Here is an 18,570-nt window from a genome sequence, read left to right as displayed (position 1 = left end):
TACTCATTCGTTTGATTTTCAAAATTGGGGTCAGACCTTATAAACTGTTTTGAAACCTGCTTTCCCCCCACCCCCTTAATGCAATGGGGGTAACTTTTCAAGGTTATTAACTAGAACTCTACTGGGGTTGCTTCACCTGGGCTCTGTGAGGAGAACTGTATGTCAGTATAATTAATCTCCTTTGGAATCCCTTGTATTTCCTTTTCTGCATTTGCAAACATGGATTGGAGAAGCAGCCCCCAGGCTCCACCGGCTGGCAAAGTACACACCAAGGGCTTAGAACCCTGTTAAGTCACCCTGTTACTGGCAGCATAGTACTCCATGCTGTTTTTTCAGTTTTTAAATATTCCCATATAATGCAGAATCACTGTAGAAGAATTAGAAATTGCAATTGCATCAGAGGGAGAGAGAGAGAGAGAGATTGATTTAAATCCTCATCACCTCTCAGAAATAACCACTGTTGACATTTTAATGTGTCTCTTCCTCAGTGTTTTTCTCTTTTGCTGGAGCTGAGTATTTGTAGTAACTATCTTCCTGTGACGCAAGTGATAGAGGCTCAAAAACACTTCTTAATGATCATTTTAATTCAGAGTCGAAAGAAGAAATACACCTGCCCACACAGCCCTTCCTCCATCTTCTGCCAAAACAGCTATTAACATTTTGGCAATTTTTTATTCCCACAAAAATAGGGAAGAGCAGTGAATTTTTAAAGATTTCTTTTAGGTTTGGCCACCTCACTGAACTCTTATTCCAAGAGTTTTCCCCCAGCATTTTATTGAGACATTTTCCAACATATAGAAAAGTTCAAAAAATTTTATACCAAACACCCAGATCCACCACCAAGATTCTACCACTGACACTTTACTACACTTGCTTTATCGAATATCTTTGCATCCTCTGTTCATCCGTCTCCTTTTCTGGCGCGTTTCAAAATCTCAGGTATTGGTACAGACCCTTCAGCCTGTATATCTTTACTGGCATCCAATATTTGTTTACAGTTCTTTCATGGACTGGAAGTGAAACGTACAAATCATGAAATGTACATGTCTTAAGTGTACCGTGTAATAATTTATAATGATTATTTATTTATTAAATAATAATTATTTATAAGGCTTATATTATTAATTAGTAATAATAATGTTATAAATAATTATTATTTATAATAATCATATTTAGTGACTGCAGAACATTTGTTCAAATGGATGCACCCTGACTCTCTAACCAACCCCTAGCTGTTGGACATTCAGGTTGCTTCCTGGTTTTCCCCATTGTAAACAGTGCTGTGACGGACATCCTCCTAGTCCAGCTTTTGCCCACATCCAGAATTATTTTTGCCAACTTAGGGTTCCAGGAGGAGAATTATTGGGCTGGAGAATGCACACACCTTTAGGACCCGTAATGCCTCTAGCGGGAAAGGCTGGTGTTCCACCAACAGTGGGGGGTGGCACCCTCTCCCCCCTCCCCCACTCTGCACTGTCCCCACCTCCCAGTGCTGATCACATCTTGGTGCCTCTCGCCCTCAGCTGCGCAGAAGCTCTGCCGCCTCCTGGGCCTGGGGGTGACAGATTTCTCCCGCGCCCTGCTCACCCCCCGCATCAAAGTTGGCCGGGACTACGTGCAGAAAGCACAGACCAAGGAACAGGTGGGCAAGGCTGGCGGCAGGTGGGCGCAGGGAGGGCCCTGGATTTTTAAGCAGCTTATGCCAGTTTTTTCTCGCTCACTCAACAAACTTTTGCTGAGTGTCTGTTCAGTTACCGACTCTGGTCTAGGTGCTGGAATAAAGGCAGTCATGGAAACAAAGACCACGCCTTCAGGGAGCTCAGGCTGTAGTAGGGAATCAGATAATAAAGGAAGAAACGGGTGCTTTCTTCAAAGGAGGGGATTGAGGTGTTTGGGAAAGTCTTCTCGGAAGAGGTGACATTTGAGTTGAGACTTGGATGGTTCAAGACAAAGGGCATGTGTAAAGGCCCTGGGGCTGGAACAAGCTTGGCAAGTTGGGAACGTTAAGGAGATCAGTGAGACTAGACAGTGGGGGAGAGGGTGGTAGAAGCCGCAGTCAGAGAGGTTGGAAGGGGACAGATCACATGAGGTCTTAGGAGCCACAATAAGGAGGTGAGTTTTATGTAGAGTGCAGCAGGAGGCCAGTGAGGATTTAAGCCAGGGAATAACTTGGTTCAGTTTGTCTTTATAAAGATTCCCTTGTCTACTGTGTGGAGAATTGGGTCCAGGGGGACCCAGTGGAAGCAATGAGACACAAGGAGGCCGCTGTCACAGTGCCGGCAAGCGATGACAGCAGCACAGATAAGCGTGGTGGCAGTGAGGGTGGGGAGAGGTGAAAACAGACTAGATGTTTTCAGAATTCCAGTTTTGGGGCAGAGGCCTCTGCCTGACCCCAGGCTGGGCTCTCGAGGTGCTAGGACAGAGAAGGCACAGTGACGGATATGAGCTTGGGGATCACACTGACCTGGGTTCTGCTCTCAGTCAAGGTACTATTGATAGGATCCATTTTACAGATGAAGACACTGAGGCACAGAGAGGTTTATTCACATGCCTGAGGTCACACAGCCTCTAAGTAGCAGAGCTAGGATTCCAATCTAGATGTTGGTCTCCAGATTCCACCCTCTTACCTGTTCTGCCGTGGAAATTGGTTCAAGGGTTGGGTGGAATATTCATGAACTAATGTGCCCCCAAGCGCTTCACACAGTGCCCGACGCACAGTAGGGCGTCACTAATGATCTGCTGTTGTTAAAGTCGCTGCTCTTGACGAACCATGATGGGGCTCCGTCCACACCCAGTGTCTCCTTGCCGGCAGGGCGGGGTCGGGGGGCACTAATGTGCAGGCTGGGCCCTCACTGTGTGCCCTGACCTGCAGGCTGACTTTGCGCTGGAGGCCCTGGCCAAGGCCACCTACGAGCGCCTCTTCCGCTGGCTGGTCCTGCGCCTCAACCGAGCGCTGGACCGTAGCCCCCGCCAAGGCGCCTCCTTCCTGGGCATCCTGGACATCGCCGGCTTTGAGATCTTCCAGGTCTGCGCTTTGTGCCTGGCTGGGGGCTGGGAGGGCTCCATCACGCTGGCCCTGTCCCCCTCTCTCTGGTTCCCTGTCCCCCTCTCTCTGGGTCCCTGTTCGCCTCTCCCTGGGTCTCTGCTCCCCTTTCTATGGGTCCCTGTCCCCCCCGGGTTCCTGCCCCCTCCGGGTCCCTGTCCCCCTCTTTCATCTGTCCCTCCCCCCCGCAGCTGAACTCCTTCGAGCAACTCTGCATCAACTACACCAACGAGAAGCTGCAGCAGCTCTTCAACCACACGATGTTTGTCCTGGAGCAGGAGGAATACCAGCGCGAGGGCATCCCCTGGACCTTCCTCGACTTCGGCCTCGACCTGCAGCCCTGCATCGACCTCATCGAGCGGCCGGTGAGCCCACGGCTGCTCCACCCTCCACGTGACCTTGGTCCAGCTCCTCACCCCACCGGCCTCAGGCCTCTCCATCGGTTAAATGGGGAAAATGGCATAGATCCTTGTGGCTGCTGGATAATTAGAACCCAGAACATGCCTGCCACAGGGCGTGGCTCGAATCAAAGGGCTAATCGATGGCTATAACGGTTGTTCTCGTGTTTGCTCGTAGGTCCCAAGTGGCACAAGAACTAAAAATTAGCAGCAACCTAAGTGTCCAGTATTTGGGGATCTGACTTAACTCTTCTGCCCTCCTCTGTTAATGGTCAGGCCAACCCCCCTGGGCTCCTCGCTCTGCTGGACGAGGAGTGCTGGTTCCCAAAGGCCACAGACAAGTCCTTTGTGGAGAAGGTGGCCCAAGAGCAGGGTGGTCACCCCAAATTCCAGCGGCCAAGGACTCTGCGGGATCAGGCCGACTTCAGCGTCCTGCATTATGCGGGCAAGGTAGGGAGCAGGGGCCAGCCTTGGGGGCTGTGGGTGGGAGTGAGGATGAAGGGAGGGTGCAGAGGGAAAGCAGGGGCCACCTGGTGTCCACTGGGACAAGTCACAGCCAGGCCAGGGGTTGGAAAGCCCTTGGAGGAGTGAGGACTCTGTCTGATGAAGTCAGCAAAGGCTTCCTCAAGGAGGGGATATTTGCAGTGGGTTTCAAGAGATGGATAGGAGTTCACCAGGTGGAGAATTAGGTGCATTTTATTCACTCATTTGGCCAACATATGCCTTTTGTGGGCTCAGCCCTGTGCTGAGCAAAGCTGGGGACCCACGTCAGATATGATTCTGTCCTCACAAAGTTCCTTATCTGGGAGGGAGATGAAGACAGACCATCGGGATATAAGGCCGATAAGTGCTTTAATGGGACCAGCTATGGATAGTGTCAAAGTCCAGAGGAGCAATCCCAGGGAAGGTCTCACAGAGGAGAGTGATGCTTGATCTGAACTCTAAATCAAGGGTCAGCAAACATTTTCTGTGAATAGTTTCAGTTCTGTGGGCCAGTCTCTGGCGCAACTACTCAATTCTGCCATGAGAGCACGAAAGAAGCCACAAGTTCACACATAAATGAAGGCCATATTCCAATAAAACTTTATTTATTTTATTATTTTTTAAATTATCTATTTATTTATTTAAATTTATTTATTTATTTTTGGCTGCATTGGGTCTTTGTTGCTGCACGCAGGCTTTCTCTAGTTGCGGCAAGCGGGGTCTGCTTTTCGTTGTGGTGCGCGGGCTTCTCATTGCAATGGCCTCTCTTGTTGCAGAACACAGGCTAAACACACAGGCGTCATGGCGTGCGGGCTCGGTAGTTGTGGCTCGCAGGCTCTAGAGCGCAGGCTCAGTAGTTGTGGCACACGGGCTTAGTTGCTCCGCGGCATGTGGGATCTTCCCGGACCAGGACTCAAACCCGTGTCCCCTGCATTGGCTGGCAAAGTCTTAACCACTGCGCCACCAGGGGAGTCCTATTTATTTATTTTTGGCTGTGTCGGGTCTCAGTTGCCGCACCCTGTGTGGCCTCTTTGTTGTGGCGGGCTGACTTACTTGGCCCGCGACACGTGGGATCCTACTTCCCCAGCCAGGGATTGAACCTGCGTCCCCTGCATTGGAAGGCAGATTCTTAATCACTGGACCACCAGGAAGGTCCCTAAAACTTTATTTATAAAAGGAGGTGGATTTGGCTGGGAGGCCATTGTTTGCCAATCCCTGGTCTAAATGATGAGTAGGGACTTCCCTGGTGGTCCAGTGGGTAAGACTCCATGCTCCCAATGCAGGGGGCCTGGGTTTGATCCCCGCTCAGGGAACTAGATCCTGCATGCCACAACTAAGACCTGGTGCAGCCAAATAAATAAATATTTTAAAAAATAATAATAAAATAAATGATGAGTAACCCGTAGCCAGAAAAGAATGGGTGGAGGGGACGGCATACACAAAGGCTGAGGGGTAGGAGACCCATGTGTTCTGTTCTAGAACTCAGTTGTTTTCCAGACATTTGCTAAGATTTCCTGTGTGCCCAGTCCTCTGCTGGTTGTGAGTCAGACTCAGGCCCTGGCCTCTGGAAGCCACCATCTGGTGGGGGGGGAACGCGTGCAGGGAATCGTGGTGGTCAAGACTGTGATTCCATGGAAGGGAGCTGGCCACGTGAAAATCCACGGAGAGGGAATCACAGGTGGCGGGAACGGCAGGGGTCAAAATCCTGAGGTGGAAATGAGCTTGCACGTTTGAGGACCAGAGTGGCTAAATGAATAAGGAAAGAAGTGTTGGTGGATGAGGTCCCAGAGGTGGGCAGAGTCCTCTTAAGGGAAATACAGAAAGGGAGAGGGACCATGCTGCGGGTGGGTGCAGTTCAGGATATGGGCACAAGGTGTCCACCAGTGCTCTCTCCTGAGTGGTGAGCCCCAGAGCTGGGAATCTCAGAGCTTCTGAGAGGCTCCCTGGGAAATCAGCAGTGCTGGTGAACCCACCATCCCGCCACCCTCCTGTGCCCAATTTCATTCAGGTTGACTACAAGGCCAATGAGTGGCTGATGAAAAACATGGACCCTCTGAATGACAGTGTCGCAGCCTTGCTTCACCAGAGCACAGACCGGCTAACGGCAGAGATCTGGAAAGACGGTAAGGACCAGCTTCCGCAGGCCCTGTCCCTGGAGCTCTGTGCATCCCTTCTCCCAACTCACAGTGTGAACACTTTTGTTCCAGACCTGAGTTGTCAGCTCAGAGGCAGAACTGGTGCCAGTAGGCCAGACAGCCTTACAGTAGTGATTCCAATTAGTGATTGCTTGATTGATATCTCAAACCAGCATCACACTCAATGATAAAACACTCCTCCTTAATCAGAAAAAGACAAGGATGCCCACTGTCAACACTGCTGTGAAACACTGTTTGGGCGATAATAGTTTATGCAATCAGACCAGAAAAAGAAATAGGTATATGAATATTCAAAAGGAAGCAATGAAGTTATTAATTGTAGATGGCATATGATCCCTAAAAAAAAAAAAATCAAGAGATTCGACTGAAAAAGAATTAATAACAACAAGAGAACTCGGAAGGGCAGTATTTACAGGTTAGTCAACTTTTAGGCTTTGCTTTCGTTGATCTCTCCCAAAGTTCCCTTCAGGGATTCAGGGAAGAAAAAAAAGAGCAAAAACCCAGGTATAGTTTTGGAGTTTTCCTGCTCCAACAAGGCCCGTGTGAGTTTGGCCATCAGTCTTTTCAGACTGACACTTTCAGACCAGCAAGCCCTGTCCATCCTTGCCCTCCATCCTTAGAGGAGGTTTGAGAGATGATTTTATAAAACGGACAGAACCAGCATCTTGGTTTCCTGATTCTGGGTTTCCAGAATCTGTCAGTTTGCCTTAATCTTTTACTGAAGTGAAAAGCATAGTAGTAGAAGCGCCAGCCCATGCAATTGGACAAGAGAACAGAATAAGCAAGATGAGTCATTCCCAAAACAAACTCACAGAGCAAAAGGGCATAGCACACCTTGATATGGTGAGCTGATTTTAGACAGGGAAATTTGATGTTAGTATCTCATATAGTTTATACAAGAGGGATTGAAAAGCATTGTTTGATGTTCAGTAACAGAACCAGATTCTGCCGAGAATCATCTCCTTCAGACTGAAAATCTTCCCCGTCAACTTCTTTAAAACTTGTGCCATGTTCATGGGCACATGATGTTCCCCCTAATCCTTCACATGCTCCGCCCTATATATGCTCGGCTCTCAAAGAGTTCCAAGAGAGAAAGTAGAAGTGGCAAAGCCTCTTGAGTCCCGGACTGGAACCCCACACAGTATTATTTCCTCCACAGTTCTTCTGAACAAAGCAAGTCACAAGGCCAGCCCAGATTCAAGGAGCTGCAAGTCACAGAGAGGGGTGGGGGATTGGGGCCATTTCTGCATCAATCTCTACTACAGCTGCCCTGAGCCCAGAGTTGGCTTTGCTTTCGGGCATCCTGACAGCCCAGAGTTGGGTACCCAACATCCTGGAAGCCCAGGGGAAAAGGCAAATGAGACAAACTCTCTTCAACAAGCTGGGTGGGAGCCTTGAGTTAGTCCTTGAGCTTCCTGGTGGCCAGGGCAAAAGGGGATACCTAATAAAACAGATACAGACTCAACCTATAGGGAGAGAAGTTTTTTCCCCCCGGGTATTAAATTCGAAGGGGGCATTCGCCCTTTCAACCAACATTGATGCCCTCATAAAGCTGAACAGGACAGTCTCCCTGGCTTTAAAAGTTCATGGCCAGGATCAGGTTCCTCCTCCTGCTTTGCTCTGTGCTGTTGACTAATAACCCTTTCTTCTTTTTTCTTCCTGCCTCTTCTCATGCTGCTCCCTTTGCACCTGCCATCCCATCTCCCTGCCTCTCCCCCCGTCTGTCCTCACCCCCACCCAGAACACGGGGGCTTGCAGCAGTTCTCTTTCCTGGGCTCCTTCCCACCGTCACCCCCAGGATCTTCAGGGAGGCGCGGCTCTGCCATTTCTCCGTCAGGGGGTGGGTGTTGCTGTGCACCAACGGGTGAGATTTGCCAGACGAGGAGGGTGGGCCCTTTGGACCGGGAACCTGGTTTTGAACGTCTATCCCCTTTCCTTACCATACAGAGATCTTTCCCTCTTCTTTCCTGTCCCCACCCCCTGTTGGCTCCCTTAGCAGTTTCCAGACTCTTTGTAGCAGCACAAGGCCTTCTTCTAACTAAACCGCATGTAAAAGTGCAAACAACTGTGATAGTATCAGCTGGCACTAATTGAGCCCGTACTGTGTGCTGTGCACTGTGCAAAGCCCTTTCACCATTATTAACACACGGAATCCTCTGAACCACCTAATCAGGCAGCTGTTAGTACTGTTACCCCTGTTATACGGTTGAGGACATGGAAGCACAGAGAGGTTAAGTCACCTGCCTGTGGTCACACAGCCAGTAAGGGACAGAGCTGGGATTTGAACCCAGAGCCTCTGCTCTTACCTGTGCTATAAGAACTTAATAAATGATAATTATCCTTTTGATAATAACTAGGAGCATGGCGGTAGGAGGGAGACTTGAACCTGGGGAGGAAAAATGCCATATCTGAGCCCCCACTGTGTGCCAAGCACTGCCCTCAGAGCGAGTTATCTAGTTGACCGTGATAACCCTCGTGATTGGGGGTTGCAGGCCATCAGCTTCTGCCCCAGCTGCAGGTTCTTGAGAAACTGGGAAGGATTCAGTACATAGAATTTGAGACAAAGGAGTGCATGTTTCTCACTAGTTGAAGTGACAGCATCAAATGACAATAGGGAAAAAAAATTATCATGAAATCAGGCCTTTCTGGGAAAATGGTGACTATGGAGGCAGTTTGCCTTATTTTATTTTATGTTTTTTCATTTCTTTTTATTTATGTATTTTTAATTTTTTGCCTTATTTTAAACATTGCCTTATTTCAAATATCGTAATAAAGCCAGACTTCATTACATTGTTAATGTGACACTGTTTCAAGTTCCTGAAAATGCAGCTGTGGTTATCGCCCTTTTCCCTCTCTGTGCCTCAGTTTCCTCATCCATAAAATGGGAATGATTTTTATAGGCTTATAAATAAGCTGATGTATGTCAAGTGCTTTGAGCAGTGCCTGGCAGAGAATAAGTGCTAAGGAAGCATTTTCTATCTTCATCATCATTTGCTGATAAGGAAAATGGAAAAGAAGGGTCAGAGACCAGGGTTCAAGAAGATTCATACTGCCTGGGTTCAGATCCTGGGTCTTCAGATCCTAAGCTGTGTGGCCTTGGGCACAGTCTTCCATCTTTCTGAGCCTCAGTTTGCTGGTCAGTCCAATGGGCTGATAACACCTACCTTACTAGGCTGTGACGGGTGTTTCATATGTAAAGTGCCAGGTCCTATAAATAATAAGATCGTTGACCTTTGGCCAACCCAGCCTCATAAAACTGACCTTTGACTTTACTCTCTCTCTACATCTGTTTCCTCCTTCCACAGTGGAGGGCATCGTGGGGCTGGAGCAGGTGAACAGCCTTGGGGATGGCCCGCCTGGTGGCCGCCCACGCCGGGGCATGTTCCGGACGGTGGGACAGCTCTACAAGGAGTCCCTGAGCCGCCTCATGGCCACACTCAGCAACACCAACCCCAGCTTCGTCCGCTGTATCATCCCCAACCACGAGAAGAGGGTGAGTGACCCAGCCCAGGGAGGGATGGCAACTCTGGCAGTGGGTAAAGTCCCAGTCGCTGGATGTGGCTGGAACCATGTCTGGCCCCAGGCTCACTTCTGACTGGCTGTGTGACCTCGAGCAAGTTGTTTTCCCTCCCAGGCTCAATGCCCTGTTAGGAAAATTCATTCATTCATAGGACTTAAGTTTTACTGAGCACCTACTAGGTGCCAGGTAGTGGGAATACAGTGAAGTCAGGGAGGGCTCCCTGGAGAAGGTGAGGTCTGAGATTGGAAGGATAAGTGGTATTCTAAGCAGAGAACAGCTTGTGCAGAAGCCCAGTGGTTGGTTGGAGCATGAAAGGTACAAGGGATGGAAAAAAGACCGTTGGAGCTGGGAGTGTCATGTAAGTGTGGGGAGACCGTGCCTGGCCTCCTAGGCCACCAATAAGTTTTCTTGTTGGGAAAATCAGAGAATAGGCCCTGTAGAGAAGGGTCAGCATAGAAGGTGAAACTAGGTGCCTGGGGCTTATACTGTCCTCAGAAAGCACGAGCTGAGGTTATTGAGTAGGTGGATCTGTGTTTCTCATAGCTGTAAATACCATATTTTATCAAATCTAAGACACCTTTATAGTGATATTTTAGCATCTCTGAAGTTGGGATGTGGCTTACAATCAAAGGCCTGTCCGAGTTTAATCGACAAGAGCTTTTCTTTCTTGGTGGTATAGAAGATAACAGTGTGTTTTACAATTGATAGTGGCTTTTATTTGATGAAATACGGCATACATGGACTCAGCCACTTCTCCAAAGAGCCTTAGTGGAGAATGGTGCTTACAATCTAAGATCTGGGTGCTCCATGGTATCAAGGTGTCACTCCCAGGACCTCTCCGTAAATAGAGCTATGTACGTACACACTAACGTACATGCATGCATACACATGTATATACATGTCCACACATACATGTGTACATACACGTAAACATCTACGTTTATTTCTATGACTATCTTTATATATTGAAAACTACGAGTTCCCACCAGTATGTCAAGTTCCAGTCCAGCATCTCTTTTTAGCAACAGTGAGATCCTGTAATATAGCACACATTTACGAGTTTTCTCAGCCCCCTTTTACGTAATCAGTCTCCTGACCTTGCTGGGCACCTCCCCACTCAAGCCTGCCAAATGTCTTGTTGAAGGGTGGAATGGAGGAAGGAAGGAGGAAAGGAAGGATAGGAAGGAAGGAAGGAAGGAAAGGAGGGAGGGAGGGGGGAAAAAAACCAAAATGTTACTGTGAGACCATCCTATATATTATTTCCAATTTCCAGCTATCTTCAGCCATTTCCTTGGGGCTCTTTTGAGAGAGCCACTAAGATGGCTTAAGCAAAAGTGAGAATGTATCAGGAATTCCCCGGCGGTCCAGTGGTTAGGACTCCACGCTTTCACTGCCGAGGGCCCGGGTTCCATCCCTGGTTGAGGAACTAAGATACCACAAGCCACAGGGCACGGCCAAAAAAAAAAAAAGTGAGAATGCATAGATTCACGTAATTGACGATTCCATGATTAGGTTCAGGCATAGTTGGATCCAGGTGCTCAAACGGTGACGTCAGGAATCTTTTTCCTCTGCTTGGCTCTGCTTTTCTGTGTGTTGCCTCCTCTCCGATGAATCTCTGTCTCCATTCTCAGGGTGGCACGGCAGCCACCAATGGCTCCAGACTTTCATTCTTTCAGTTCAGCAACCCTAAAGGAAAGAGAGAGCCTCTGGCAGCATGGATGTAGCAGAAGTCCCAGGGCTGGCTTTCACTGGCCTAGGATGGCTCTTGTGCCCACCCTTGAACCAGCCTGATTGGCCTGGCCTGAGTCACATGACCATGTCTGGAGCCAGGATGAGGTCAGTCCTAGCCACTCATGGACTGACAGCATAGGGGGAGGAATAGCGCCCTCCCTCCCACAGAATGGAAGTGTTATTACCAAGGAATAGGGAACATATATAATAATAAATAAACAGAAACTCCCTTTTTGCTGGGACATAAACATTCTGAGGGCAGGGGCTTTTATCGCCTTTTTTACTGCTGAGTCCCCAGTGCCTAGAACACATTGTGTGGCAGACAGTGAGTATTAATAAACATTTGATGGATGAATAAGTACATATATGCTTAGATAGCCCTTGAAAAAGATACAGAATGGTGGTTCTCATTTTTTAACCCTCCTCCCTACCAGATATTTATATTCTGCCCTAGCCTGGGGCCAGGGCTTTTTTTTTTTTTTTTTTTTTTTGGTTTTGTTTGTTGTTTGTTTTTGCTTTTTTAAGCATGTGAGGGGACTCCAGTGTGTAGTCTGGGTTGAGAACAACTGATCTAGAAGACTCCATAAAAACCTGGGTATTGTGTTGACCACTCTGGGGGCCTGGGCAAGGCAAGAGTTGTTTTTCAGAATGTGTAATTTGAATTTTTTTGTAGTGTTTAGATTTTTACCATTTGTGTATTACTTTGGGGGGAAAAAAAGCAGGTAAGAGAAAGAAAAGGCAATGAAAGCTAACTACCAAAAATAATGATGTCCGTGCTTTGTTCACACATCGCCTTCCTAGACTGTCCTATGCAAATTCAGCACTCTCCGTCCTCCCTCCCCTCTGCTCTTTGCCCCTCAGCACTTAGTACTCATTTACTCCTGACGTTTGTGATGTCTTGACCTCATTTATTGTCGACCTCTCCCAGTGGACAGTGAGCTCCCTGGGGCAGGCATTTCTGCCTGGCATGTAGTAGGTGCTCAGTAAATGATAGGTTGAACCAGATGAAATTGCCAACCATTTTTGACCTGCCCAAACTGCCATCCACCTGAGTTCCCCTGACGGCTGCCATCCAGTGAGTGGCGCCCCTGTGTGGCAGCCACTGACCTCGCATGTCTGTGACTGCTCTTTGCAGGCTGGGAAGCTGGAGCCGCGGCTGGTGCTGGACCAGCTGCGCTGTAACGGCGTCCTGGAGGGCATCCGCATCTGTCGCCAGGGCTTTCCCAACCGCATCCTCTTCCAGGAATTCCGGCAGAGGTGAGCGGCATGGGGTGGGGTAGGGCTTGGGTGCCTGCATCCGAAGCACCCCAACTGCTACTTCTGGGAAGGGTCAGGGGTGGGGCCTCAGCGCGAGTGGAGGGGCGGGGCCTCCGGGCAAGTTCCTTTGGTTACTGAGTCTCAGCTTTCTCCTCTGTGATTTGGGAGAGCAATGCCCCCATTCACTGGACTCCCCAAGAGAAAGGGCATAGAGTACTATGTTGCGATCTGGGTATCGCAATCGGCATTTCTTATAAAAATGCAGTCAAGGACTTCCCTGGTGGTGCAGTGGTTAAGAATCCACCTGCCAAAGCAGGGGACACAGGTTCGAGCCCTGGTCTGGGAAATTTCCACATGCCACGGAGCAACTAAGCCCGTGCACCACAATTACTGAGCCTGCGCTCTAGAGCCTGTGAGCCACAACTACTGAGCCCACGTGCCACAACTACTGAAGCCCGTGCACCTAGAGCCCATGCTCCACAACAAAAGCCACCGCAATGAGAAGCCTGCGCACCGCAACAAAGAGTAGAAGCCCGCGCACGGCAACAAAGACCCAATGCAGCCATAAATAAATAAATAAATAAGTTTATTTTCTAAAAAATGCAGTCGAATAGGAGAGAAGGAAAAAATATTAACATATAATAAGCCAGTAATATGGTGAATATGATAACAAAAATTATGCTTCATGCAAGCTGTATATAGCAGCACCATGCAATAGAAAGAGAATGTGAGCCCCATATACAATTTAAAATTTTCTAGTAGCCATATTTTTAAAAGTAAAAAGAAACAGGTGAAATTAATGATAACAAGAGTTTATTTAACCCAGTACACCCAAGATATTAGATCATTTTAACATGTAATCAATATAAAAAATTAGTAGTGAGACATTGTGCATTCTTTTATTCCTACCGAATCTTCGAAATTTGGTGTATGTCTTACACCTGTAGCACATCTCAGTTCAGACACTAAATTTCCAGTGGTCAAAGTGAAATGTAGTCCTATCAAAACAGTGAAATCGTGGGAACTCCCTGCGGTCCAGTGGTTAGGACTCCCTGCTTTTACTGCTGAGGGCGCATGTTCAGTCCCTGGTTGGGGAACTAACATCCCCACAAGACGAGCGGCCAAAAAAAAAGCAAAGAAAGAAATTGTGTTGAACAGAAAAATATTTTACACTGCTTCAGTTTTTTGTTTTTTTTTTTTAATATTTATTGATTTATTTGGCTGTGCTGGGTCTTAGTTGCAGCATGCAGGATCTAGTTCCCTGACCAGGGATCGAACCCGGGCCCCCTGCATTGGGAGCATGGAGTCTTAACCACTGGTCCACCAGGGAAGGGAAGTCCCCCCTGCTTCAGTTTTTAAATTTAAATTTCACTTAGTTAAAATGAAACGCAGTTAAAAAGGCAGTTGCCCAATTGCCCCGGCCATGTTTCAGGGGCTCAGTAGTTGGGTGTGGCCAGTAGCTGCTGCACTGGACAGTGCAGGTCTGCAGTTTCATACTCAAAGTGTGGTCCCCAGGCCAGCAGCATCAGTGTCACCTGACAGCTTGTTGGGTATGCACATTTTCAGGCCCCACCCCAGACTTACTGAATTAGCATCTGCATTTTAGCAAGATCCCTGGTGACTGAGAAACTCTGATACACACACACACACACACACATACACATACACATTTCCCAATCACCAGTCAAAAAAAATCGCATATTAATATATGACATTAATATATAATATTATGTATATGTGTTTGTGCATATATGTTGTACATCTAATATGCATTATTTTTAATGAAATGTCAGGATCCAGGGAGAGGGCACAGCAGGAGAAAGGCTCTGAGGACAGACACGTGTGCTTATGAAACGTACTTTTAAAATTTGGAGTTGCACTGAGAAATGTGAAAGAAACAGCTGTAAAGCACTTAGCTCAGGACCTGACACGTAATAAGTTCAAGAGCATCAGCCCCTATTTGTTGTTATTCTCACACTTCCGAGACACACCTTGCCTTTACGTCTCAATGACCTATGGTGTTGGTGTAATTAAACACTCATAATCAGCACGTGGTGTGTCCTAGGAGTGGACACACCTAGGACATATTGATGATGTTGCCATTGGTGGTGGTATTAATGCTCTCTGCCTGGTGTGTGGCCCTCGGTAATACTTAAATATTTGTTTTTCTTACTGTTCCTATTGTTATTGTTATTATTGCTATTTGTCACTCTGAACCCAGTGCCTGGCCATGGTGACAATTTGCTGTTACTCTTCACCCCTCCCCCACCCCTCCCCACCCACTTCAGGTACGAGATCCTGACACCCAATGCCATCCCCAAGGGCTTTATGGATGGGAAGCAGGCCTGTGAGAAGATGGTGAGTGTGGGGTGGAGGCTGAGGGTGTGTGCATGAGTGTGAACGTGTGTGCACAGTCTCAGGTGGTGGAGGAGGTTGAACTGGAGCCTCCCCTTTCATCACCCTTCCTCCTCATGACCCCTCCCCCCACTCTCACAGATCCAGGCCCTGGAATTGGACCCTAACCTCTACCGCGTGGGACAAAGCAAGATCTTCTTCCGGGCAGGGGTTCTGGCCCAGCTAGAAGAAGAGCGGGACCTGAAGGTCACAGACATCATTGTGTCCTTCCAGGCAGCTGCCCGGGGATACCTGGCTCGCAAGTGCGGCTCCCCACTATCTCTTGGGGTCACGTTGGCCAAGGCTGGTTCAGGGAGGGGTTGACCAGATGGCCCCAGAGGCTGGGTCAGGGAGGCTCCAGGATGGTAGAAGATCAATTGGCTCCAGATGTCAGGGCCTCCAGGATGGTAGAAGGGCTGAGAACAAAAGGATGGAGCCACTGGACGCCCAGGCTTCTTGGTTCTAGAGTCCCTGAGGCTTCTGAGCAATGCTGGGGATTCAGAGAAGAGCTAGACTCAGCATTAGGGTGACCAACCATCCCGGTTTGCCTGGGACTGGAGGTTTCCCAGGATGCATGATCTTCTGTGCTAAAACAGAGAAAGTCCCAGGCACACCAGGTCCGTGTGATCACCTTAGTGGCCAATCCCTCAAGGGACTCCAGTCTGGAGGGGGATACATACACGGGCACAAAGTGTCACAGTCCAGGGCGAGATGTGCTTTGATGGGGGTCATACAGGTACAGCAAGAGGCCCTTCAGACCAGGTAGATGAGGGAGGATGGGAAAGGTGTTCCAGGCAGGAGTGACAGCTTGTGCCAAGGCCCAGTGATGTGAGAGCCTGGTACATTTCAGGAATGCAGGGAGTTTTCAGGACGGTCTCCTTCTCCCTTGGAACTGGCCCAGAGGAAGGATCAGAGAATAAAGGACTCCTCAAACACCAGGCAGAGGGGCAGGGACCATATCCAGGGGCACTGAGGAGCAAGAGAGGGGTGGGTCAGCTGTGGGCATAGAAAGCCCTCTCTGGAGGCTGGGAAGCTGGGGAGGTGGCTGGGGTGAGGGTCCAGTGGGTGGAAGATGAGGCTGGGGCTGAACTGGGGCTGGGGCTGTGGGGACAGAGAGGAGGGAATAGGGCAGAGAGAGTCAAGGGCAGAGAGACCGATAGACGGAACCCAACAAGATTTACTGATAATAGAGCAGTGCTTGCACACAGTAGGCATTTAATAATGGTTGACTAATTGAAGAGAGCTTTGCTCCCTTGCTAAGGGGACGGGGCCTGGAGGGGCTGAGTCTCCATTGTCCCACCCACCCATCTCCCCACCCAGGGCCTTCCAGAAGCGCCAGCAGCAGCAGAGTGCTCTGAGGGTGATGCAGCGGAACTGTGCAGCTTACCTCAAGCTGAGACACTGGCAGTGGTGGCGGCTCTTCATCAAGGTGAGGGCACCTGGAGAGGTGGCCCAAGTGGCAAGGAGACAGGTCCTTGGGGCCAGGTCTGCTTGGGCAAGTGACTTTCTTGGTTTGGGCCTCAGTTTTGTGCATCTGTAAAATGGGACTGATCAGCCCACCTTTTGTTCATCAGGATTCTTGAGGTAACAAGCGACAAAAAATCTGACTCAAACCAACGTGGTTAAAAGATACGGGACAGCTTTAGGTGCAGCTGGATCTAGGGTTGAGTTGAGGTCCCTAAGACCCCCTAGGATTCAATGATTCACTGGAAGGACTCACAGAACTTAGAAAAGCTGTTATGCTCATGGTTACAGTTTATTACAGTGAAAGGATGGACATTAAAATCAGAAAAGGTAAAAGGCGCACAGGGCAGAGTCCAGGAGAGACCAGACACGAGCTTCCAATTGTCCACTCCCAGTAGAATTGTACAGATAGGACTTAATTCTTGTAGAAATGCTGTATGACAGCACATATGGAATATTGCCAACCAAGGAAGCTTACCCAAGCCTTAGTGTCTAGGGTTTTCATAGGCATGTGATTGACCCCCTTGACTGTCCACGTGGTTGACCTTAGTTACTCCAGCCCCTCCAGAGGTCAAGGTAGACAAAGGACTCTTTATCAGGCAGGATAATCCAAAGGTTTAGAGATGATCTCCCGGGAACCAGCCAAGGGCCAGTCCTTTCCTTGAAATATGCAGGGTTTGAACAACCCAGACCTGCTGAGTTAACCCTTTATCGCACAAGGGCCCAAACAATGTTACTTATCTGACATTCTGTGCCTCCCATGTGACTTTCCTCCATGATGATCCCTGCAGACTTTTCCCACATGGCGGCCACCAACCAGGCCACTGTGGTCTTTTCTTATCACAGACTTCCAGCCAGAGTCCCAGGTTTCACTCTCACTGGCCTGGCTGGAGTCATATGACCATCCCAGAACCAGTCAGTACACATCAGATGAGCCAGGCCGGCATCACACGCCTCCCCAATGCAGAGGGGCAGAGCCAAGTGTGTGAGCTTCGAGGCAGGGTGTTCTCCCAATGGGAAATTGGAGAGCAGGAAGGAGGATGGAGATTTGGAGGCAAAAACACAGCTGTTCAGTGTAATTCTGAATATGACGTCTGAACTGTCAGCCTACACGCCCTCAGCCCATGTTAACTGAGCACCTACTATGTGCCAGTAACTTTTGAGGGTACAATAATAAAATGGTAAATAAAAACAGACAATGCCCCACCAACAAGGACCTACTGTATAACACAGGGAACTATACCCAATATCTTGTAATAATCTATAATGGAAAAGAATCTAAAAAAGAAAAAATATATATATATTAGAATATATAAGAATATATATAGTTATATATAACTGAATCACTATGCTGTGCACCTTAAACTAACACAACATTGTAAATCAACTATATACTTCAATTAAAAAAAAAAATATATAGTGCCCTGCCCCGTGGAGCCCACAGTTTAGGGCAGGGGTTGGTAAGCTATGGCCCATGGGCCAGACACCTGTTTTTGTAAATGCCCATTGGTTTGGTTACTGTATTGTCTGTGCCTGTTTTTGAGTTACAGCAGCTGAATGGAGTAGTTAAAACAGAGACAGGATAGCCTGCAAAGCCTCAAATATTTCCTAGCTGGCCTTTTAAGAAAAAGTTTGCCTATCCTAGGTCTGGGGACAGGAGGTGTGGTTTGCCAGGTGTCACTGAAAAAAAATACACAACCTACAAGTTGAGAATTATGTTTTGTTTGGGGCTTTACTGAGGACTTTAGCCCCGGATACAGCCCTCAGATAGCTCTGAGGGACTGTTGCAAAGAGGTAAGGGAGGAGCCGGGATATATAGGAGTTTTGAAACAAACAAACAAAACCAGGTAGTCAAACATCAAGATTACTGCTAATTAAAGAAAAACCAGCCACCTTGAGTTAATGAATTTAGCGCTTTTCTCTGAATGGGAAGATGCAAGAGTCTGGGCTGAATGAAATTATTCCTTTGATATGCACCTTAATGACCTAGGGCCAGTATCCTGTTTTCCTCCATCCTGAATCCCCTCAGGGTGCACCGTTGGGGGCAGCTGCAGCGGCTCACGGCTTGATGGCCTCAACATCCTCTGTTTACTGATATGTCAGGCGATGTCCGGTAACATTCTT

General features: G+C 48.3%; 1 protein-coding gene across 5 annotated transcripts in view; it reads left to right on the top strand.

Moving 5' to 3' along the window:
* The window catches only part of MYH14 (myosin heavy chain 14), a 91,203-nt gene that overhangs the window by 31,568 nt on the left and 41,065 nt on the right, over window positions 1-18,570 (top strand). For all 5 annotated transcript variants that reach the window (XM_059999708.1, XM_059999709.1, XM_059999707.1 and 2 more), the window contains 10 exons: window positions 1,524-1,642; window positions 2,873-3,025; window positions 3,235-3,408; window positions 3,718-3,891; window positions 5,933-6,047; window positions 9,386-9,573; window positions 12,467-12,588; window positions 14,877-14,946; window positions 15,085-15,245; window positions 16,303-16,411. In XM_059999708.1, coding sequence (XP_059855691.1) covers window positions 1,524-1,642; window positions 2,873-3,025; window positions 3,235-3,408; window positions 3,718-3,891; window positions 5,933-6,047; window positions 9,386-9,573; window positions 12,467-12,588; window positions 14,877-14,946; window positions 15,085-15,245; window positions 16,303-16,411 — 1,385 coding nt within the window. The remainder of the gene's footprint in view (window positions 1-1,523; window positions 1,643-2,872; window positions 3,026-3,234; window positions 3,409-3,717; window positions 3,892-5,932; window positions 6,048-9,385; window positions 9,574-12,466; window positions 12,589-14,876; window positions 14,947-15,084; window positions 15,246-16,302; window positions 16,412-18,570) is intronic.

Source organism: Delphinus delphis, chromosome 20, assembly GCF_949987515.2.
Source record: "Delphinus delphis chromosome 20, mDelDel1.2, whole genome shotgun sequence".
Lineage (NCBI taxonomy): Eukaryota > Metazoa > Chordata > Mammalia > Artiodactyla > Delphinidae > Delphinus > Delphinus delphis.
The sequence above is the reverse complement of the archived record's forward strand: the minus strand, read 5'-3'. Positions and strand labels throughout refer to the sequence as shown.